General features: G+C 36.8%; 1 protein-coding gene across 1 annotated transcript; it reads left to right on the top strand.

The window, feature by feature from the left end:
* Positions 1-75: 75 nt before the first annotated feature.
* LOC124165215 (F-box/WD repeat-containing protein 5) lies at positions 76-24,653 on the top strand. Its single transcript, XM_046542495.1, has 12 exons — positions 76-340; positions 465-944; positions 1,128-1,285; positions 5,701-5,878; positions 9,063-9,364; positions 15,201-15,343; positions 15,572-15,921; positions 17,949-18,074; positions 18,989-19,142; positions 21,110-21,322; positions 23,069-23,219; positions 23,777-24,653. The coding sequence occupies exons 2-12, from the start codon at positions 662-664 to the stop codon at positions 23,945-23,947; spliced, it is 2,229 nt and encodes a 742-aa protein (XP_046398451.1). The 5' UTR covers positions 76-340; positions 465-661; the 3' UTR covers positions 23,948-24,653.
* Positions 24,654-25,148: the final 495 nt, after the last annotated feature.

Below are 25,148 nucleotides of genomic sequence, written 5' to 3'. Positions count from 1 at the left end.
TTAAATTACGATAGTCGTTTGTTTGATGTTTATGTTTTCGTGGTTTTCGCATTTTAAGTAATTTATTAAATTATGGGAAAACATTTCCTAAGTTTTTATAGGACACGCGTCTTCGCATAAATGCCGCTATAAAAACTATTATTGTCTTCAAATAAATATTTACTGAAGGTATTGCGTTGTTTGCCCGACTACCCGACAGTTCAGCAGAATGTGTTGACATCATTATCATAAATTTTCAATATGATTAAGATTGTTGCGAAGTGTTGCACCTCGTTATGTAGCGAAATTATCTATGATATTATCTCTAATTGATAAAGACCTGCTGGTCTATCATGAAACGGTATTTAATGCTATTTTGAAATAATCTTAACGTTCTGTCATCAGTGTTTCGTCCCCTATTTCATTTCAGAAGAATGTTAATTATTGCTTCCTCTTTTATATACTACGGAAACTTTTATCGACAGTTTATATTGAAGATCTCACCATTAGTAGGACGATCTGAATATTTATATGTCCATCATAATGAATGACTGTTGCCCCGCAGCTAAAACGAAATTATGGAATTCACTTTTTATGGCGAAAAGAGATCTTCCTCATTAATGCTGAGGGAATCAACAAGTTTTTAGAGTGATATTTTAGGTTAAATTTTATAGTTTTCAAAATGGAGTCTGGAGTTAGTGATGATAATGAAGAATATTCGAACGGTGGCAGTGGGTCATGTTCCTCAGATGAATCCTCCGTAGCCCATTTAGAATCATATGGAAAATGGGCTTATTTACCGGAGGAAATCCTTAGGTTTGTGTTTCAGTATTTATCGGCTGAGGAACTATTGACTGCAGGGCGTACTTGTCAAACCTGGCTTCGTGTTAGCTATGATGAAATTCTCTGGAAGAATTTATTTCTCCTTGAATTCGACATTGATCCCTCAATTGGGCTTATGCATGGTATGTTTAAGAACTCTATTTGGCCAATATAGAATGTATCAAATTCTAATCTGTGATTTCTTTTTTATGATATTCACCTTTTCTAATTGATGTCACTAATGTCTAAATTTCCTACTGTCGAATAGTCGAATTGTATGGCGGTACTGAAATCTAAGTGATGACAAATTCCTTAACATTCTGCAGGAAAAACATCTTGGTACTCTGAATACAAAAGGCTGAAATACCACACTCCAATAGTTGAAACTGAAGTGCTGAAGGAGCATTCCCATCAAGTACTCCATGTCAGCTTTGCCCATAATGGAAAAATGTTCGCCACATGTTCAAAAGATGGTTATATTATGGTAAGTTTTGAGTTCTGTTTTTTTTCCTTTACTATCTATAAATTCACTGAAAAACTAATGTGCATGAGGTATTATTTTCAGGCCGTATCCATAAAAATATATTTTGACGTCATTGTTATAATATGTTCCAATTTATAATTTACCTATTGGAATTAACATTTATTTTCAAAGGCGCTGAAGTATAAAATGAAAAATTGCAAAATGGTTGTCATTATGGGCGATGTTCTTCATGGGATCAAGGTTTCTCTTGCTATCTTTGGTTGAAGTTGAGGATGGTGTCGAATTGAGAAATACATCTGTGATACAAATATGTCAGAGGTCAATAAAGGCAGAAATGAAAGTAATATTGTAATGTAATGTAAAGTAGCATGTATTGTAATGATAGTAATATTGAAGATGTGGAATAGATGGCGTTACCCAGTATATTATCTTTAAATTCAAGACACATTAGAAAAATTTCAAGACCTCCAGATATTGGGCTAGAATTTAGGACATATCCAGGAAATTTAGAACGTCAGGTAGCCCTAATGACATAAAAAAATCCATTGAGCTTAGCTAAGACTAAAAAAATCCAACATTTCTCTATTAACTTCCATTTCTGGATGTTGTGGCTTGTAAGAGAGGCAAGAGATATCACAGTCACTTGGTGTCCATAAAAAATGGCTGCATGTACGGTGAAATCTGTATTAAGCGACCACTGACAGTTCCACTGAAAAATGGTCGTTAAGAGGGGTGGTCGTTCAAAGGGGGTGCGGGTGTGTTTCTGACTGCATAATTTCAAGGGAGCAGATTTTAAAAAGATGGGTAACTACTGAGTTCACGCTTTACTTTAAGCAACATAAATCGCGTTTTATTCAGTGATAGTTTTTAATTGCTGATAAATTTTACACAGTTAGTAATTTAATTAATATTCAATATTTTCTCACTACAAAGTAATGTAGTATATCGCACAGGAACATTTGCATTAACAGCAATCTACAGTAGAGATGATTACCTCTTTATTTTTTATAATGTGTACTATATAAATTTAAATGTTATACGCATATACCATAACATATATAGCTGTATTAAACTGAATTTTGAGAAAAATATTTGTCACTCTGGCCAAGGAAGTTAAATCTCACTTTGGAGCCTATGAGAAGTAAAACAAACAGTGTCAAAGCCGCAGGAACTATAGCATAAATCAAATACATATTTATTAATAACGTCCACTCTTATGAATAATGACTTTAAACATTCATCACAGTATTGATGAGAAAACATCACTTTGAGACGAAAAAAAACTGTCGCATAGAAGAACGGAAAAAAAGTCGGCTTTCGTCCATATTAAACACATGCTGCTGTTTTCGGGTTTTGATAATCGCTAGAAGTCTCATTTTCCAATCACACACCACGTCTTCACTTACGTCTCCAGATTCACCGGAGATCCCATGGAAGGTAACGCTATGCCTGACACGAAATTGTTCAAGCCAGCCATTGCTAGCCACGAAATCTTCATCTCCTAATTCTATAGCAAATTGCAAGGCCTTCTCTTTTATTAAAGATCCACTTATGGGAATATTTTTCGACCATGCGACTTTAAACCACTCAAAAACTGAAGAGTTAATTCCTTCGTATTTTTCTTGCCGCTTTCTTTTCACTCCTTGGCTCCGGTCACTGTTTTGCCACTCTTTCAAAATTTCTTCCCTAGATTTTAAAATTCCGTTTATTTGGGTTTTCCCACACTTAAAACAAATCCGCTAACCTTCTTTCAGATGAACCTTTATCTCGTTCTTCAATAACTTGAACCCTTTCCTCTAAACTCAAACAAACTCTCTTCAACATCTTGGACTCGGAGATTGTTCTTATATCGTCACTCAAAGCTAACTGCCGCGACTTAAATATGAAGTGGCAGTTTTGCCCACGAAAGGACTCGCTGATTCACAATTTACAAATGTTTGAGCAAAAGAAAATACATTGTATACAAAACAGAACCCCTACGGAGAGGGTCAAGCCTACGACCCTACTCCGCCTGCCGTGACAAGAGGGTAATTATCCTCAACGGCCGAATTGTTCTGGTAAGTGCAGGTATAAACTGGTGCTGCTTACAATGTAGACTTTCCTAGCAGGCTAGTAGAATTCCTTGGTCACCTAATGGAGGGAAATTCCCGTGGTAGTGGTGGTCTTTGGTCGGGGTGAGGGGTGGTCTTTGAATAGGGGTAATAAATACATTGACTATACGGGCATCACAATCGGTTCCGAAGAAGACTGGTCGTTAGGAGGGGTGGTCGCTGGATAGGAGTGGTTGCTAAGAGAGGTTTCACTGCATCTGCACCCATCAGATACATCCTGATCCCACCTCACAGAAAGTGGATATAATGAACACTCACTACCCAGCGCATTCTCTGTCAGAGAAGGCTTTGCCTAGGATTTGAATCCAGGACTCTTTTGTTTTGGTCCACCACTGGTTATGAATTCTTAGAAATGATTTGACACAGAAGCACACTCAGTTCTCTTAAGGCTCCATCTTGTCACATGTACATATGTCTTCTCTTTCACATCCTTCATTACCTGCTCCTTAAATTTTTTTAAGATATTAATTTTTTGCTTTTGCCATCCACTTGCACCTTGCCTATTGTCTTCATCAGGCCATCATAACTCAAGACATGACTGATCAAGTTGTTCCGTCATTTTCTTAAGGCTTTTACGAGGCTTCTCTGCTTTCTCATTGCTCAGTTGGTTGATCCATGTTATTTTCATCATTCTTCTGTACCTAAACATTTTCAAAGCTTCCACCCATGATTTCTCCACTATTGTCATTGTCCAGGCCTGTATTCCATTGATAACTATAGTAATAATAATATTTATTAACTTCATTAGGACAATAAATCCATGAGTTTCATCAAGATAATGCAGGATAAAATACTAACTGATAGGTAATAAAGTACAATACACACGAGCTAAGCGCAAAAACACAGCTATTCAGTGGGATTGAGGCCATAGGTTAATGTACAACACCAGATAAAAACTCATTCAGATTGTAGTAGCTGTTTTCGATTAACATATGTTTCAGTTTGGCTATGAATTGAATTGATGAGGAAATGGAACGGATGGTGATAGGAATCTTATTGTACACAGTGGTAATGGAGTGTTATGGACCTTTTAAACAGAGATTAGGAGTATGGGAGGGTGTGTATTTTGTTTCTGGAGCATGTGTTGTTATTGTGTAGGTTGGCATTAACAGGGAAAAGATGAGGATTGTTTCCAGCAAACATGGCACAGGTAAGGATATAGATTGAGGGGAGAGTTAAGGTGCTGGAACTTACAAAAATTGATCTTCCTGGGGTGCGGATGGGACTCTATTGATAGCTTTAACAGCTTTCTTCTGGAGAGAAAAGGTTCTTGACAACAGAGAGGAATTTCCCCAAAACAAAATGCTGTAAGATAAATGAGAGTGTACTTTGGCATAGTACAGAGCTTTCAGTGTGTTTATGGAGACTACAGGGGCAAGATTTCTTATCAGAAAAAGACCCACAAAGTTTTTTGTTCAGTTCATAAACGTATGACGACCAGTCAAGTGTATCTGAGAGGTGAATCCAAGGTATTTTATTGATGTCGAAAAGGTAAACGGATAATTATAGGGTAAATCTTCAGCTTGGTGAGGGTTCTTAATATGGAAGTGGATGTAACAAGGTTTGGCTTCATTTAATGCCATATTGTTTAGGTGACACCATTCCAACATATCCTGAGTTGTAGTTTTGGCATATTCTGTTAGATCTGAAGTATTGCTAGCAGTTAACAGATTAGTTGTATCATCTGAATACATAACTGTGTGACTCGGGTTAAACTGCTGAGGAAGATAATTAGTAAAAATAAGAAACAAAAGTGGGACAAGTATTGAACCTCGTGGGACACCTGCTTTAAAGAAGCGCTTGATCCACTTTGCTACCTCACTCCCTCTCTCCCCTATTGCCCGTACTTCCTATCCTAACCAACCCTCTGGTTGAATCACGGAGTTACCGTGAGCCTTCATTCTGTGACCCCAATAATCCTCTTTTCATGCTACTAGTGTCATCTTTTTAAACTATTGTTACTATGTAGTTGATGTGTGTACTATGTCATAGCAGATGCGGTCAGAAATAATAACACTTCATTAGCACATCACAAAGTCATTCACTCCTGCACCAGTGTCAAGATTTGCATTAACATGCTTACCCTCTATTCCCACAATTTCACTATGTGCGTTGTTTGAATCCTTTGTTCGAATTTGTCCTAAGAATAACTTGTCATCAGAAGGAAAAATGATTTTCTTTCATATCAACTGTGGTGTTAAAAAATCTGTTGCATTACTTTTATTCTCCTTAGTACATAGGTACTTTTATCATTCCTATCCATAAAGTTCTCTGAATAAAAATTATAGGTACTTTTCTCAACAGGTGTGGGACTCTGGTTATCCGGCGAGGGTCAAGTATCATCGTGATATGAAGACATTCTGTTGGAAATATACGCAGTATTCTCAGTTCAATCCATCAGATACTTTGCTTCTTGTGTCAGGGGTACACTTTGGGTCCCCTCATAGCACATCTGGGGAAATTGCTGTTTTTAGCCTTGAAGGTTTGTTAACAAAAATGGAGTTGATAGTCCACCATATTGATTTACTTTAACATGCGATGGCTCTCTAACAGTTAGTAAGTATAATAAAATCGCAATTCTTCACTAATGTTGTAGAATTTTTATCATTCCATCTTTGAGGCTATAGTTACATGCATACAGGTATAACTATGTAATAAATACTGCACATGGACCTATACTTATATACTAATGCATAACTGAAAAAGAGCTTCTGTAAGGCCGAGTTATTGGTCAATAAGGGTGTGTGACACTTTACATGCCTCTGAAGCAAAAAAATGATTGATATTCATGAATATTGTATAAATCACGCAAAGAGAATACAGTAGATGAGTCAGCAGTAGTCTAGTAGTAGACAAGGAGGGGAAGTCATATGAAATGAAACTTAAATCTTCTTTACTGGATGAGTGTATGGCTTATGACCACACCTTGGGCGTAGTCCAGTACAAGCTCCCAGTGCTCCGAAGCACTGGAAGCGAGTCTTTTCGTGGTCCAGTAGAAGCTACAAAAGCTCCCGTGGCGCTCTCGTACGTCACGCATGACGTCGCTATATTCGCTTCTCTCTCGCTACAAACGCTCCCAAGAAATGGCTGGAGCGAACCGGTTTTCAGCGCGAATTTGAACGGGAAGGAAGGCTAAAGAAAATGGTGTTCATAACAATTGTGGACCTGGCCGGCAATAATATGACCATTTGGAGTTGATGGAAGAAGTCGCTAAGATAGCCTGGATAGTAAATGCTAAAACCAAATGATTAAAGAACTATTCGGGGGATATTACGGTGAGGCAAATGGCTGTAACTCAATGGTTTCACAATTCAGAGTCGCCACGGGCCAGATCGGGGAAGAAATTGAGCGGCAAGACCAAGATATCTTATAAAATTTGTTGTGATAATTAATTATATATAATATTATTTAATTATTAGTGGTTTAAGCTTGAGCTAGCGAGAAGGGGAGATAGAAAATGGCTATTCGAAATTAATAAGTCATGTAGTGAGTGAACTTTCCGGTCGAAGCATTCCGTCCGTTACATAAGAATTATGTTAATTTTGTAAGTTATATTGATTTATTTGTTATTTAGATCAATTATTAGTTATTTGAACTTGATATTGCGTGAAATTGAGATGGAATATGACTTCTTAGGTTAGGGTACGTGAACTTCTAGTTAAAGCATTCCGTTTGTTGCTTTTTGGCGGCCAACCTAGGTTTTCTTCAAGCTTTCCCCATGAAGATTGTATTCTCTGTTAAATGATGATATCTTCCTCTAATCTTCAACTGAAGTTTAATCAATTATTGATGTTCGGTTGTATTTTACTTATGTAATTTTCTTAAGGTCAGGTTGATACGCATTGCATTTATGCTTAAGGCTCGTTGTTGACGAGATTGGTTCAAGTGTAGGACTGCTTTTGAGACTGTCATACAATGTCATGAGTGCAATTGATAAATCGCATTAAGGACACTCCACTTAAGGCCTTTTTACACCTACATAAATCCGCACAAGTCTAAATGTATGAACGCGAGAAAGAACACGAAATGTACCGTACGGTTGCGTTGTTGCACGTTAAGTGGTTACACGTGTAACCACTCAACTTGTGCAAATGCATGATCGGCAAATTTAACCTATTTTAGCTAGGTTCAAACATTCGTACATGTTCCGTTTCGGTCCACAAAAATAATTCACGCAAACAGGCATTAACTTGTAAGTGTATCGTTTAAACGCAGGCTTTTAGGTGAGTTAAGTTAATTAGGCTTATTTTTGGTTTCATTGAAATTTCTCTAATAAGGTATTTAATCGGTCTTATCTTCTTTTATATGTATCATATGATCTGCTCTTTATAGTTTAAGTTTATCACCTTGTTGTTAGAGGATTTGCAAACCAGTGGGTAAAATCTTCAGGACAAGCATCGGTCTGCTGTGGTGCCCGATCATGGTATCCAATGAAGATCTAATATTAAATAGGTTTCTTGTGGTGTACCCCATGGTCATATTCTTTTTGTCATTTATATTACTGACCTCTCTAACACGCTAAGTAAAGTACAAGGGGCTATAACAATCCCTAATTCAGACGATCTAATATCCGAGCAGACGATACTAGTAAAACAAACGACTAACAAATGCTACAATCGCTCCAGCCGTGATCCAGTAGGGTAGCACTGGGAGCGATAGGAGCGAAAGTGGACCACGAATCTGTAGTGTCTGAAGCGGGAGCACTCGGGAGCATTGGGAGCGTGTACTGGATTACGCCCCTTGTTCACCACCTTGGGAGCCTCAAGTCAGGAGGGGAGGGATAAATAGGGTTGACTCAGAATGCAGCCCTAAATGTTGAATTGTTTTGATGTACCATTTTTTTGTGGGTGATAGCACTTATCAGGCTTGGAACTTCCTTTTGTTGTGTCACTGGCTGTGGGCAAAACTTTTTGTGGGGATTAACTTCTTTGGCTGGCTGAGATTTAGAGCCAACTTTCTCTGTGGTCACTCCTATTTCCCTCCTTCTTTCTGTCCTAAATGAAATTTATTTTGTCACCTCCTCTCCTTAGCCTTATTTCAGCCTTGCATGCCCAGAATTTACAGAGAAAATTAATGTTCTGCTCCCTTGTAATGTTCCAACTTAATTTCTGATGGACGTCTCCTTTTATTGCCCTTTTCAGGGACGGGCAAGTAATCTGGCCAAGGAATGGGGATGGGAAATACATTCACGTTCTTCTGGGGGTGGGGGAGGATCTTCACAGCCATTATCACTCGGTCACTGATGTTTTGTCAACTTGGGTTTCAAAACTCTGGGCAATGAGGTAGAGCACTCTCACTGGGAACGAAAATGGAGGTTTAGGTAGGGGAACACCACATCATTCACACACTCATTCAAGTTAAGTCATTCACACATGGGCTTTTCTGGATTTCTTCATGTCATAGCGGGTACAAAATTAATGGATAAGGCACTCCTTAGCCCTCACAATTCCCAACCAATCTGAAATGAAACCATCTAAATGTGATAGATTATAATGTTTGTATAGCTTGTAGGATGGAATGATTGAAAGTATGAAATGTTGGTTAAGAATTGCTGTTGTATTATATATTAACAAACTTACCTCGAAAGAACCATCCACAGTAATGGAATTGCTCAAGTAAACTGATATGTATTTGTGCCCATGTTTTCTATTCCTAACTCTTTTCAGACGAATTCTGTCTTCAATGTCGTGTTGTCAACAAGCCTTATGATATTTTTGGTACATGGTACTCGGATGAGCATCTTCTATCAGGAAATCTCCATTGGTTAGCCCACCTTGTAAGTGCGTCAGTGCTGTGGTTGAATAAAGCCTCTCAAGAATCAGCTTCAGAACATGTTCCTATTATGGGCACCTTATTCAGGTTCTATAACCGTAATGCTAGCTCAGTGCGAGCGATTACTGTCGCAAATTGTCTTGCTCCATCTCCGTTGGAGTCATCAACATCAGCTTCTCCAGATTCTTCTACGAAGGTAATGATTCATTACTCATTCTCTGGTTTTTGTTCATTCATTGAAATGATATCACCTTTTATTGAATTTGGATTCTCTTGATTGCATGCATTTGTATTCTGTCAAATAGTCACAAACTTTTCCAATAATCATTTAAGGAGACCTTTCTTGAGAAAGAAGTGTATGGGTCAATCCATTTCAAATCACCCAATATAAATAAAATTTGTTGCTCAACATTTTTAATTTTCTTGATTTTTTAATCATGAGTTCCCTATAGGTAGGCAGTCACAAATCACGATTTGAAAAAAATTTAGAAGCCATATTTTTTTTTTGGCAGCCATTTTTAAAAGGGCGGCTGGGCAAATTTTGATGAAAAACGTGGTTTGCATAAAGTTAAATTTCGAAGCTATTTTAAGAGATATCAGAATAATTCAAAAACCAGTGAGTTTAGCATGAAATGAGCTATAGGAATTCATTGTTTTAATTTCTCTATCATGAAAGAGAGTCAGTCAAACTCTTTCTGCAAAAACCCGGGAAAAATTTGTCAATATTAACTTTTTAAGACCTAAAATTTTTATGAAGGGAATGAGACTCACTAATCAAATTTTATTTCTGTGTTAAATACTTAAATAACTATTTGCAGCATAAGTTTTAGTTCTGAGAAGGCACTCCTTTTTTTAATACGGGCTATCAAAAATAGCTGAAAACCTTTTAACGTCAATTTTCGTAGGTCAATATCTAAAAAGGGACTGAGTGAAAACAAGCGAAAATTTTACAAAATGTTATTTAGACACATAAGAACATCTCCAAAAAAAATTATGACTGAGACTCTCCTACATTTAGAGTAGTGGAGCAGTGAATTTCAGAAAAAAACGCTACCGTTCCATGCGCTCATGCAGTGCAAGTTAGCAAACAAGGGCTTCATTAAATAATTAAATTAGCAATAATTTTTATCTACAACAATTACTTTACACATAAAATTTTATTTATTTATGTAGGTCTGCCTTACATTAATAATAAAAATTGATTTTATAACTAGAAATCTTTTGTATCAGCAAAAAAACTATTGAATTATAACATAGCAAGAAGTTAATGCACTTATGTTTACAAAAAGTATTTATTTCATCTATTGTACTAAAAAACCATGCATATCAATATGTGTAGAATATAAAAATATGCAAGAATGCATTTGCAAGTGAATAAACTTTCTCAATTGACATATCAAGTATCATGTGTCATTAAGTCAGTGAGAGTTTTGCAACTGTAGTCTTAAATTCTCCCATCTACAACACTTTGTACAACCATTACAAGAAAATAAGAACAAAGTTCTCAAAAAAAGGGCTTGCAATTTTATACAATTGACAATGGTCAAATGTTGTATAAATCGTTACATGCATAAAATAATCTTTTTTTTCTAATTTTAAATGACAATGGACATTGATTACAAGATGCAAAAAGTCTAAATCTTCACCTTACTGATACATTTGTAAACACCACTTGAGTGCAGTGTGCACGCAGTTATTTTTCCCCAATGAACTTAGATGCTAGAAAATTCAGTAGTCTGATGATCATGAAATGCTGACCCTTTCGAAGTGACAAAGCATATCTTATTTGATTGGAACTTATGGGGACATATCTGTGGTAGGTTCTTGTTCCTTTTACGGGTAAACAGCATGCAAATCTCTGATTTAGTTTTTTTTTAATATTTTCAATTTCAGAAGAAGAAACAAATATATATTTAATTCCACTAATATTCTCTGAACAGTAATTGTACATATCATACGCGGTAAGGATCTGATTGAAGTATGGTCTTTGAAGTGAAACTCGTGTGACTTCTCGTTTTGTTGTTCCCCCTATCCCATCGCAAGAATTCTTTCCATGCGATGAGGCAAAGAAATTCCACTCTGCTGGTACACCAAAATCATTTTCATGTTGACAGAGGTTAATGAAGTTGTTCTTATTTTTGTACTGGCCGCTTGCACCATCACTAAAGTAAATGATCATTTCAGCGTTAGATATGATATTTTTAATTTCCGTAATCAGGTGATGTTGAAAAGTGTACACAGCTGTAGTGTTATGAGCAAGGTGGTCACTAATTACACAAATTGATTTGCAACATAACTTTTCATCTTTTTTAAAGTATATGACAAATGGATGAAGTGTCGCTTGCTTATTAGTCCAGTGAAAACTTTGAATCTCATCCTGAACTGTAAATGTATAGTTTTCGGCAAAGTCACCAACCACCAAACACTGGGTTTCTGTCAGATTTTCTTTTGTTTCCTTGAAATACTGAGCTTGAGCTTTTGAGATAAAGTGATGGGATTTTAAAAGCACAAGCTTATCAACAAGAGAATACAAAAATTCTTCACTGGGCATTATCTGTGTAATGAGCTCTGCTCTATCGGTTTGAACCCACTGTTTGAAAATTACTTCTTCAGGCAACATGTCTAGTTCATTTTTTAAGATATCAAGTAGGATATCTGGCCCAGGACATTCTGCACAGGTATTTAGCATACATTTTTCATTGTCAATGTCACAAACCATGAAAGCTATTAGGTCTTTATAACTTGCATTAAACTTTGCTCCTTCTATCATAAGCATCACATTTTGATGATGCTTGCAAACACACACACTATGAGTTCCTGATGAACCTGGAAGAACGCACCACTTTGGTCGTTGAGCGCAAAACATTGAGCGCCCAATTTTGTGTTCTGGGTATTTCTGTTTATAGAGGCTGTAGAGCTCATTCAGTGAGAGAAGAATTAACCTTTTCTGCTTCTGCACCTTAACATTTTTAATCACAGTTGAAACACACTCCTTTTTACCTGGACATAAGCGACTATTTTCATCATCCTCATAAAATTCTTTAACACTGTTAATAATAACTTCACTTATTTTGTTGCCTTGTCTTTTTGAAAGATGTGGGAAGATACCTTGATCCTTTACTAGCTGCCTAGTTAATTTCACCATGTATTCAGATGCACCAAATTCCTCTATTATTTTTTTCTTTGACCATGATCTTGGCAAGAGGCTAATTATCTTAATTTTATCGTCTTTACTGGAATCTTTGAATTTTTCTTTCAGTTGGGTAATAAGCATATCATACTCACTTTGTTCGTTTTCTGTACAATTAGGATTTTGAGCCTTTAAGTCATTTTGGAAAGATTCTTCCAATTTTCGCTTGACTGCACTTGTAATTTTATCAGTTTTTCTATGTAAAGCTGACAGTCGCTGTTCAGTGTTGAGCTTTGTTATTTTACACAAAGGAGATAATTCCAAAGTTTCGCAAATGGATTCTACTTGTTGCAAAGGATTATCCTCAACAAACTCAAAAGGCTCAGGAAGAAATACTGGGTCATTTTCAACACTATTTACCCCTTCTTCTGGTTTATTTACAAATATTTTTGATGCACAGGTTGGACATAAAGCTTGTCCAGGAATTAGGTCAATATCAACATTTTTTTTCTTTGAAAGGTGTTCAATTAGAATTTTACGCAAACCATTTTTAACTGTTTTTTTGTGAGCACCAAATGGGTCACAACATTTTTTTCCAAAAATGTGATAGTATTTTTCTAAATATTTATCCCTGTGGTAATGGCAAATGTTTGTAATTTCCTTCGAAACTCTTAATTTAAGCAACAATTGTTCTTCCGGTGGCATGTCACTCACTCTTATTAATTCTGCAGGCACTTCTTTCTTGTAGTGTTGTTTATGGCACTGTTCACTTAATAGTTCACCCACAAAACAACTCATACTGAATCCTTCACCACAGAACAATGAAAATCCAATTTTAAAACTACCTGGACAGGACACGTTCTTTAGACAAAGATCTGTAATCAACTGAGCATCACCTATCTCCAACCCCAGTGAAAAATTTGAAATAAAATGTATTATATCCTGCAAATCCAGAAACTTAATTTGTCATACAAAATGTAAGCATTGTCCCTCCTCCTATAAAGGAAAATCATCAAAGGCCCACAAACTACGCATCAATAACCACAGGGCATCATGGGCATCTCCTCACTTTGTCTCCTTCAGTGTTGCAAAATATTCAGCTGCTGTCACTTAATGATTGCTACAATGTAACTATTTTGGCCTCCCTTCCCACAACATACCAGTACCTACTCAGTAGTCTTAGTTCAATGAAATTAACTTACATTTGACGATTAAAGCTTTTCATCCTCCTGGATCAGCAGGTAATTACTTTAATTGCTTTTACCCATTCAATCCTTCCCCTACCCTGCTACCCCTTACTATCCCCCCTCCCTCAACTCTCCCTGGTCCCCTTCCAGCATATTCATGCTTTTGTTCCCAAAGCTGAAGGTGGTAGTGCCACCAAAAATTTAAATTCTGTGGTTTGAGTGTTTCTTTTATAATATGCCTTGAGCCTGACCTGGATGCTGATTGACTCATTTTTAATATTGGATACATTTTACATAAATTATATACAATTTATAAATCTGTACACAAGGTGTACTATACCATAAAATGTTTGTTTTTTTTTCAAACGATACACATAAGTATATAATCAGTTTACTATTCACTACCAGGGTTGAGATCAATTTATAAATAATTGATTACGTAGTTGTAGGCTGTACAAAGAGTTGTAAATGGGAGAATTTAAGACTACAGTTGCAAAACTCTCACTGACTTAATGACACATGATACTTGATATGTCAATTGAGAAAGTTTATTCACTTGCAAATGCATTCTTGCATATTTTTATATTCTACACATATTGATATGCATGGTTTTTTAGTACAATAGATGAAATAAATACTTTTTGTAAACATAAGTGCATTAACTTCTTGCTATGTTATAATTCAATAGTTTTTTTGCTGATACAAAAGATTTCTAGTTATAAAATCAATTTTTATTATTAATGTAAGGCAGACCTACATAAATAAATAAAATTTTATGTGTAAAGTAATTGTTGTAGATAAAAATTATTGCTAATTTAATTATTTAATGAAGCCCTTGTTTGCTAACTTGCACTGCATGAGCGCATGGAACGGTAGCGTTTTTTTCTGAAATTCACTGCTCCACTACTCTAAATGTAGGAGAGTCTCAGTCATAATTTTTTTTGGAGATGTTCTTATGTGTCTAAATAACATTTTGTAAAATTTTCGCTTGTTTTCACTCAGTCCCTTTTTAGATATTGACCTACGAAAATTGACGTTAAAAGGTTTTCAGCTATTTTTGATAGCCCGTATTAAAAAAAGGAGTGCCTTCTCAGAACTAAAACTTATGCTGCAAATAGTTATTTAAGTATTTAACACAGAAATAAAATTTGATTAGTGAGTCTCATTCCCTTCATAAAAATTTTAGGTCTTAAAAAGTTAATATTGACAAATTTTTCCCGGGTTTTTGCAGAAAGAGTTTGACTGACTCTCTTTCATGATAGAGAAATTAAAACAATGAATTCCTATAGCTCATTTCATGCTAAACTCACTGGTTTTTGAATTATTCTGATATCTTTTAAAATAGCTTCGAAATTTAACTTTATGCAAACCACGTTTTTCATCTAAATTTGCCCAGCCGCCCTTTTAAAAATGGCTGCCAAAAAAAAAATATGGCTTCTAAATTTTTTTCAAATCGTGATTTGTGACTGCCTACCTATAGGGAACTCATGATTAAAAAATCAAGAAAATTAAAAATGTTGAGCAACATTGCCTGGGTGATTTGAAATGGATTGACCCGTATGTGGTATAACTTGAATAGCTTACATTCCTGCTTGCTAATCAATGATATAGTGCAGGGAAGTTGGAGTGCTGTGGTAACACTGTGGGGACAAGCCGTTTTATGGCTTACAATTCATAAAATCTGTGATATTGAATTGTCGCTCTATAATTTGCAGAAACAAGACAATGATCCATCAAGGATAAATGAAGCTAGAGGAAATCCACCGTCTCATCGGAGTGAACTTGCTGGATCTTCAGCATCACAATCTAATTCTGCGGTACGGCAAGTTACGGGTGGAGTGTATTCCATTGGAGGCAGGTGGGTTTAACTTTGTGAAGAATAATGGCCGTGAGTTTGTTCCCAACATTGAAATTTTATTTAGCTCCCTAACTTTAAGAAGTTTTTCATTTGAAAGAAATCAATATTTCTCGTGGAAAAATGAAAATCATCTCTGAAAAACTTGGGAATCTCGCAGAATTTTCAAACTCCCAAGCTGTTGGATATCCTGTTATACCCATTTGTCAATGACATTTGGTTACATTTCAGGTTTGAGACCCTTGAGGGTGCATTCTCTAACTGGAAGCGCCTGGGAGATGGCTCTGAGTATGCCAGTCCAATTCAATACAGTGCTGATTATCACCGGGCTGAACAGACCAAGGGTCCAAGTGCATCGGACGTGAATTGTGATAATGAGGACCCAGATGGAGAGGGGGATGATGCATCTGACGTCCCGTCTGGGAGTGCAGCTGGCTCATGCCAAGAATCTCCTCAGTCCTCACTCTCGTCAATATCCATGGAAATGGAGGACAGTGATAGTGCAGAGGCACCCCTTGATCCACGACACAAGTTTCTAATATTTACAACTGGATCAAAGACATACACACCACATCAAATAGGTCAGATTCCTGTTATTTTTAGATATGCTATTTTTCCTATTTGTTCATGTTAACGTTTTTTCTCTGTAAGTCTAAAATACAATACATATTTCTGTATTAATAAGTTTCAAACAGATTACGTCAACATTTTTGGGCTTGCCATCCTTCATCTGACGATGCCAGCAGGATAACTGGCAAGAGTGTTATGGATTATTCAACATTTTATGTGGACGCAGCCCAAAATTGTTCACGTCATCCATTCATCACCACGGAAACCTGTGAATGAATTAGTTTTGTATAGTCCTACCATGGCCCCTTGATCAGGGAGTATGGTTGGAACATTAGATTTGTGTGGTATAGATCCGTGCTTTTAGTGTCTAATGCATATTTAATACTGGATCAGAATCATACCCTCCATATCAAACAAGTCAGATCCCTGCTATTCTTTGATACATTATTTTTCCTCTTCATTCATATAATCTGAGGTTCCAGGCACGATGGAGTGGAAACAGAGCATAAAAAAGAAGTAGGAGCAATTTCCAAATATATAGAAATTAATATAAGAAGGAGTAGTAATAAGCCCCTCCTTAACAAACCTCTCTACTATACCAGCTCACCCCTTCTATCCATTGAATTCTAGCAACCCCTTTTGTCCTCTCCATTCCCATCCCTTCTTTCCACCAGGAGGCTGTTATCCCCCATCCTCCTCGACGGCCAACACCATGGGACATCCACGGGGAATGTGACCGGGTCAAGCGACCAAAGGGATTGGAGCCCAGCGGAAGAGGATTAGCCAGGGGCTTTCCCACCCACCTTTGCCAACCTCCAAGCACCTATTATTATACACCCTTCCCTTCCTTTCTTCCCCTTCCTCCATCTTACCAATCCCATCAGGCCTTCCTATTTAAGCCTTTGCACACCTTGGTATATGTACCTGATGAGGCTGTAAGCGAAACCGGTCATATTTAAAATATAAAATTGTGGAAATTGCTCCTGCTTCTTTGTTTTGTTCTCTTCATTCATGTTGATGTTTTTAGTCATCTTCTTAATTTAGAAGGCTTAACATAGTGGGAATGAAAGATTACAAATTCAAAAAAGTTCCTTGTTTCTTTTTATTTTTGTTCCTTTCTTTACTACTTTACTAGCCTTTTCCCTTGTGATGACTTTCAGCACATCTTATGAGGAGACCAGTAGCACTGAGGCATCTATTATCTGAAACTCCATTTTGTTATGTTGTTACCATTTCTTGATGTCTGCCAGTATCTAAAAATGAATTTAACTTTCAGTTTTATGCTATTGAAATACATGTATAATTGATGTAATGAAATTTATGGTGTGTGAGTTAACAAAATATCAGTGTAGGTAAGCCGCATACCACTTAAGCTTCCTCTGAAGCTAATTTCTGGCTATGTGCGTGAACCATGTAATCCATTTCAAAGTTTTCACATCATCTTTGAGAGTGAATTGGGAAAAATTTGAAGCACATTATCTGTTTAATAAAGTTTTAAGTGGAACCTGTAAAGGATCTTTCATTCATAATGAAATGGTTCCAGTGCATCTTTCCTGCAACAGCTGGTTTTTTTTAACCAATTTGAGATCTCAGTGCAAGGATTAGCAAAAGATCAAAAAGATGTTACTTCAGGTTTAACTTAGGAAAATATACAATTATTTCAACTGAACAAGCCTCTCAGAATGGTATGAGTTGGAATGCCTGTGATTTGCTAGTGTTAATTTTTTATGTCCAAAAGATTTTTTTTCAAACTTGTTAATTTATTGAAAATAATCCCGTGTATTACTTTTCACATCATTTTTGTTCATACGATTAGATATATGATGGTGGCTATATTCTTTATTTTTCTGATGTAGCTGTTGTTGTCCATTATGAATGAAAGATTGTTGAAAACTTAATTTACCCCATGAAAAGATTATTTTTCAAAATGATATTATTTTTGTCCGGTGCTAGCCCACCTTCCTCATTTCTGTTATGAGCTCTGGACTTTTATTGTAATAAAATATCTTTTCCATTTATATATTTTTCCCTTTTTAAGGTTTCAAGAGAATTCATCCATTTTCGTTTCCTCGCCGTCTTGATCCTGGTCCAAGCCTTAAAGAAAGGATAGCCTTGAAGCAAAGAGAAAGAGAGTTGGCCGAGGAGAGAGAGTTGGCCAGAGCTGGTGTGTATTTCATTCAAAAGTGTTGCTTTTTCCTGATATTTGTGGCTTGAAATTAGTCTTTTTTTTAATGTAGTAGAAGACTGATAATCCAGAACATTCATGATCTGGAGCATTCAAGAATCACAGTACATAAACATACATACTCCCTCATTTGGGCAAAAAATAATTTCATAATATTCTTCAGAAGCAGAATAAGAGCGAGAAAAACTCACCTCTAATAAAGCACATATGCGGAAGTTTATGGTGCAGGAGTGTTTAGGGCAACCTGCGTGAATAAAGCCAAATAAGAATCTTTAGTGCATAATTAGAAGCATGCACATTTGACATACTTTTTATGAAAATGGTACTCTCATAAATTCTTGTATAAGTATTCACTAGTCATAAATTTTTTCTCTAAAAATTATTATAAAATAATACATCACTACTATGTTTTATAGCATTTTTTCCTAGTTTTCAGACATTTTATTCTCTTTGGGCCATTTTACACGGGCCACGGAATTGCGCAGGTTAGAGCTGCTTTCATTTCAAAAATGGCCTGGAATTGCACGTATGCATTAACGAAATTAGAACAGGGGCTATTTTGCCGTCCGGCATCCACGCATTCTCGCATGTGTTCTAGCAATTCACCACTTTACACGACGCAATTTTGATTGCGCCTTTGCACGTACGTCAGATTGCGCAATTCCGTGTGCCGTGTAAAACGGCCTTTATTCTTGATTAAAAGTACATTCCTCTAAGTCCCAAATTTTTGGACTTCATTTTGAGTCAGTCCCACAACTTATTTTCAATGGCTCAATTTTCTGCGAGGAACAAATTCCAAATTTTGGCCTCTTAAAATATTCACAAAATTTGTGATTAGCATAAAAATATTTGCAAAAAGGGTATAACTTTTCCTCTTTCTTTTCATGGGCTAGAGATGGGAATAGAAGGAGTTGAGGGTGGCGTTGAGCCTCAGCAGGAGCCCAACTGGCTGGATTTTGACTCCGTAGCTCATCGGTTTGACTCTGTTGACCATTTGATTGACCTCCATGGCCACATCATTGGAATGGGTCTCTCTCCTGATCACAGGTATGTCTTTTGAATAAGGTTACGTCAGGGATGGATTCATTTTCATTTGAGGAGAGAGGGTCATGACCTGAGTATGGGGGGAGCATGAAATACCCCCGAGATAGAGGGACATTTTTATAGTACAGAGTGCTATGCTCTATGATAAATACGGCTCAAATTTCTATCACATTTGGCACTTGTAGCAGTGCATTTGCATGTACACACACTTTACTCCTTTTCAAGGATACATAAACTCAACAGATTCAGACTTCAATAGGTGGAAGTTAGACATATTTAAATAAATAAAGGATCGTAGCACTTTTCTAAAAAATCTTTTTTTTACTGCGTACAACATCCACAGGGTTTTTCCCATCCGCCCACCCTCTCTCCGTATTATGTTGACCATTTTCTTCCGCCTGCAATACCTTCCCAGAACCCCTGCTAATTCTCACTCCTCCTCAGCGAACCTAAAGGGACTCCTTACCCCCGACTCTTTTCCTGCATCGCTACTTTCTCCCCTCCATTTCCTACGGCAGGCAGCCTCTTTTCACCCAACCCCCCTTTTTTACTCTTCTCATCCCCCCCCCCCCCGCATTTTCTGTGGTTCTTCCCACGTGTCGTTATTTTACGGTAATGACTAGAGTCCTCCTTCCAACATGGGTTCCCCACATCTCCCATAGATGTATCTTTTCCCGCTGTCTCCACTCTATACGCCCGCTCCCACCCCCTTCTTCAAAGGTGTGAAATCCTCCCCAACCCTCTTTCTCAAGGGTATAAAGGTGATTGTCTAATGTTTTGCAGTGTCTTGTACCAGATGATGACTCAGTGAGCCGAAACGGGTTGTACACAGTAAAAACAGATTTCATTGAAAAGTGCTACAATCTTTTATTTATTTAAAAAGATAAATAAACTATTAAACCAATAAAAATTTAAAAATTTTGATAAAATTTGGAGAGGGGTTGTAACCCCTGTGGCCCCCCTAAATCTGCCCCTGGTTGAAGTACAGTTAAAAGCAGAAATAAATGTGGGTATTAGTATTGCTAAATTGCCAACTATTGTAGAAAAATTTTCATTCATTTACAGACATTTTTTCATTTTAACAGCCATCATCCCATGAACATGTTTCACATTCTGCTTTTGTGGCATGGTCTTGCTCCCACTTAACCTGAGGTTGGGAATGTTTTCTTTGATTTGGCAAGTAAGCGCATTGGATATATGTACTAAAGGGAGTAAGAGGTATGTGCTTATTTAGGAAAGTAAAAAGGGGGAAGAGATGACAATGTAGGGTGGGTATTTGTTTGTAAGTTTTTTTATTTACATAGAGATAGAGATTTGAGCTGTAACAGGAATTCTGACATAAATTGCCAACTTGATTTAATGAAGTAAAAAAGTAATTTAATTTTATTTGAACATCTGATGATATAATAAGCAGAGAATACTTGTTATGTTAATTTAAATGGCCATAAACCCTCAATGCGCAATTAATTTTTCCGGTATATTAATTGAGGAATGTTGGAAAACGTTTGTGGCCTGATGATAACTGTGATCTCACAAGTGTTTCTGAACTTGAGAAATGCTGTCAGTCCTCTTTTCTGGGTAATAATCTCATAGCAACTCCATTACTGCCCCTCTTTTGCCCTCCATGTTTCATTGTATGCAGCCTTTGTTCTGCTGCAGTTGTGTGAGCGTTTATAATCCTGGGTGGGGGCTTGTCTCAGCTGCGTTGTCATGTCAGCTCTAACTCTGGACTTGGACAACCGGAGTATTCTTTCTGCTACAAGTTCAATGTGGCATATACCTTGTGCCCACAAATTGAAAATATTTAAGGTGTTAATAATATGTATTTGTAACCTTTCTGCATTGTTTTGTTGCTGATTAAATCTAATTTATGTACTAACTATCATGTATAAATAATTTCTTGTTTTTTATTTAATAATGTAGTGCATGTGTACCTGTCCATTAATGAAAATTATATTTATCTTGCTTAGATATTTATATGTGAACAGCCGCCCTTGGCCTGTTGGGTATCATATCACAAATCCACTGGATCCACCACCCATCGCTCAGGAAATTGACATCCATGTGATAGATCTGACTACTTTGCGTGAAGTTGGGACAATGCTGCGGTCACACAAGGCATATACTCCCAACAATGAATGCTTTTTTATATTCCTGGATGTTTGTAATGAATATGTTGCCAGGTAAGTCATCTGAAAAAAAATTTTGGCTACAGAAATATTTTTGGGAAGTCAGTGAAAAATTGTATGTCGTTAAGGTTTGTAATAAAAATAATAAAATTGTAATAAGGTTGACACCAATATATATTTAGCATCAATTTAGACATTGAGATTAATGCTTTGATAGATGGTTATCTTTTTACATGCTGGATGCAAATTTTATATGCATAATAATTAATTTCTTGCTTTAATTATTATGAGTTAATTACCTATTAACTTCTGTTTTAATTCGTGCCTAACTGGTGTGAGGTACAGTACACTCCCGATTATCCAGGCTAATGATGGAGAGAGACGGCACGAATAATCAAAAGACACGGATAATCCAAGCTTTCACTTAAATGTGTTGTAATGTTCATAATTTACATAAAACAAACAATATACGTATTATTATTTATGCTGTTATTCTGTTATTTAAGAGTGCTTACTGGACTCATAGAAAGCTTTCTTTGCCTGTTCGCTCTCTTTTTAGCGGTGATGAAATGGTTATACGTGAATTTTTATGCTACATGTAAGGCCTAGTTTCGAAAACCACGCATCCATGGCTGTGTGATCACCAATACAGAAAAGTGGTTAGCTTAAATGCTTCAAAACCACCGCTTTACATCAGAAACTACACTGTCAGGCACCACACCACGTAGTCATGTCTGGCATAAGTTGCCCCGGTCGCAACTGCTACATGCCGTGTATCCGTGATCAAGGAGCACAGTCGCGCACTGCGAGGCTTGGAAAACAGTAACACGGTGCTCCCGTGAATGCAGCTAGCACATGATCGCTTCCGTTTTACGGGGACTCTAACGGAAATAATAAGCCTGTTGTATCCTAGCATTAGTGCCGTAATTCCAATGATTTTGCCTCAGATTTTTTTTTATAAAGATCGCGGAAAAATTGAACGAGAGTGAAAATCATAAACGGATAATCTGCAGCTGGATAATGGAGAGTCAGCTGTATTATAAATGGTTATGAAGCTATTGTGAAGTTATGGCTTGTGTTAATGAAATAAATATTGTAAATAAAGTTTCCCATTAGTGTAATTCAATTCAAATTATCATAGGAAATCAATAACGATCAGTGACAAACTGCAAGTACCTATATCAGGCATGTCAGATAGAGACTAAAAAAATATTAATCCTTATAAAACTTTTTGCAATTGTCAATGATGATTCAGGTAGTCATTTAAAGTATAAAAACAATGACTTAAAAGGTAGTTATGATCTAAATTCATATATAGAGCCAATCTTTTTCTCTTTTTTTATTTATTGTGGTAATTGATTATATAATTTTATACTCATTGGGAGGAGTCTCTTTGTGAAGGTTATGGCAAAAGTATATGCATATCATTCCATCTTTTTGTCTCGTATGTATGACAATTATTATTTAGGTTAACTGTGTGCCACTATCAGCCATGATTGGGCCACACTGTTGTGAACATACCGATACCTTCACTGCATAAACGCTCAACAATCGCCCACAGAATAGAATCCTCTCACCTAGCCCTTACAGTACTAGATGAATGGATTTGATTCAGAGGGCAATTGTTGAGCGTTTATGCAGTGGAGGCATCAATACTAATTTGATAGATGATAGTTCTCAATTGCTTTTTCCATTGAGTTAATTTCCTCATGCTCAAGCTATTTTTGTTTTTTCCAATGCCTGTTTATTCATGACCAATTAATTGAACTCTTATTTTGTTCATGTTTGTTTGGGCAATAGTGGGGCTGAAGATAAACATGGTTACCTGTGGGATAGGTACTATGGAGCTTGCTTGGCTCGTCTTCCCCACGGTGATGTTGTTAATGCTGTGGCCTTTGATCCCAGAGACTCGGAAGTTCTTCTCACTGCCTCAGATGACCACACAGTGAAGGTTAGTGATTTTGTTGTCACTTCAGGGGCTTACAAATGGTCATGAAATTTTTCAATTATACTTAGCGGGGAGGGGATGTTGAAAATGGTGTTAGAGGGTAGAATGTTAGGGAAACGAGGGAGGGAAAGGAAAAGAATGGGATTTTTAGATAGATTGAAAGGGAGTGGGCCTTACAGTGAATTGAAGAAGGTAGCGCTGGAAGGAAAGGGAGGCTCCCTGATCACTTCTTTAGTACTCCATGGAAACCTACCTTAATCGGTAGAATACTGTAATAATGATCCTTGTGATAAGCAATTCAGTGGAACTCCAACTTCCAAGCATTGTCTTTACTCACAAATAATCCAAATATGATGCAGAGTATCAGTCTACTTTTGCATGTGATTTCTTAACAATAAATATTCTTTTTCTAAATTGACCTCAATGGAGTAAAAGTTATGTATATACCTTCATACCAAGGTAGCCTGAAGTTATATTAATAGAGTAGACAGGCACCATTAAATTATCACGAGAGATTATGTGTTACAACTTTAATTAAATTGATCCTTAATTATTGGCAGGTTTGGCGATCTAAAGCCCAAGCTAAGAAGCTTGGTTTGCTTCAGAATAATGGGGAAGATGGTGAAAGGCCTCACATAGCATCAGCTCCGCCGCTGTCATCCTGGAGGCAGAGAAGGAGAAGGTCGTCTGCTAGGGGTGACTCTCACTTTTCCTCAAATATGGCTCCTTAAGAGCATTCAGTCATGTTTCATTTCTCTAAGTAGTTACCTACATATTTTGTTGCAGCTTGTAATTTCTCTCTAAATTTGAATGAAAGTCTTGCCAAGGTTGGCAAGGACAAGGGTTTGGAACTTTCCAAAATTTTGGGGAGATATAGTCTTTAGTGTGTGACTCTTCCAAATGAACCTGAAAAATTTTCCATTGACTGAAACCTTGGTTGAGAGAGATTTCACGTGAACAAGAGGGGAATGTGTTCTTATTGAAAAAAGAAAATTGATTGGTGGAAATCTGTAGAAAATTATATTCCAATCCACAGTTTCACTTAAAAAATATGAAAGATGTGGTCTGGTTGTAATGGAGGAATCAACAAAAGGTGTGAAAATTATGGATAGAAGTATCATTTGTGTAACTCTTTTGTTTTTGCAACACAAAATCTCTGTGGATCAACGTTTGTTAAAAAAGCAAGAGGTACTGTCCACTTGTTTCATTAATCTTTGCAATTCGTTCAATGCCTGTTTGGAATGTGCTGATTACGCTTGAAAGTGTTGCCTTATTTTATTATTTTATTTATTTATATAAGCATTGTGCATTGCTATGGGGCATGTCAACCAATTACACACATAAGACTCATGTCCAAAAAAACCATGAATAAGTAAATCATCCACTCCACTCCCTAGTGCTCATTTACATTTACAGAATAAAAGAGGTTTTCAAGTATAAAATGTTTTACTTGTGCCATAAAATCAATATCAGACTGGATGTCCTTCAACCCAGAGGGCTATCTATTGCGCAGTTTTTCACCCACATATTCAGGACCTAAGAAAACCCCTGTGTTACCAACCAGGGGTGCCGACTTACAAAAAATATTGGGGGGGCCCAAACCGGGGATCTTGCACCGGGAAATTTTGTAAGTAATGAGTTTTAAGTTGTTAAAGGATTTTAAAGAGTCATATGATCAACATTAGAACCATGATAACTTGAATCTCGATATCTGGACACTGCGGGGAAAATCGACAAGCCTGGCACATTTTTTCATCGCACCCATAACTAATTATTGGGGGGGCTCGGGCCCCCTCAGGCCCCATGGAGTCGGCGCCAGTGTTTCCAACACATGATGTATGGAAGCTACCATCACATCTTGTACCATTATTATGATCATCTAAATTTTTAGTGAAAAAAACAATAGCACTTTATTCTGGTTACTAAGGCAAG

Source organism: Ischnura elegans, chromosome 9, assembly GCF_921293095.1.
Source record: "Ischnura elegans chromosome 9, ioIscEleg1.1, whole genome shotgun sequence".
NCBI lineage: Eukaryota > Metazoa > Arthropoda > Insecta > Odonata > Coenagrionidae > Ischnura > Ischnura elegans.
This window is presented reverse-complemented; position numbering and strand designations above follow the sequence as displayed.

Excerpts from the sequence above, each read along its gene's own strand:
- LOC124165215 (XM_046542495.1), top strand. The coding sequence starts at position 662 with ATGGAGTCTGGAGTTAGTGATGATAATGAAGAATATTCGAACGGTGGC. Across the intron at positions 1,286-5,700 it reads CAAAAGATGGTTATATTATG|GTGTGGGACTCTGGTTATCC; the intron begins GTAAGTTTTGAG and ends TTTTCTCAACAG. Across the intron at positions 21,323-23,068 it reads TGTAATGAATATGTTGCCAG|TGGGGCTGAAGATAAACATG; the intron begins GTAAGTCATCTG and ends TTTGGGCAATAG.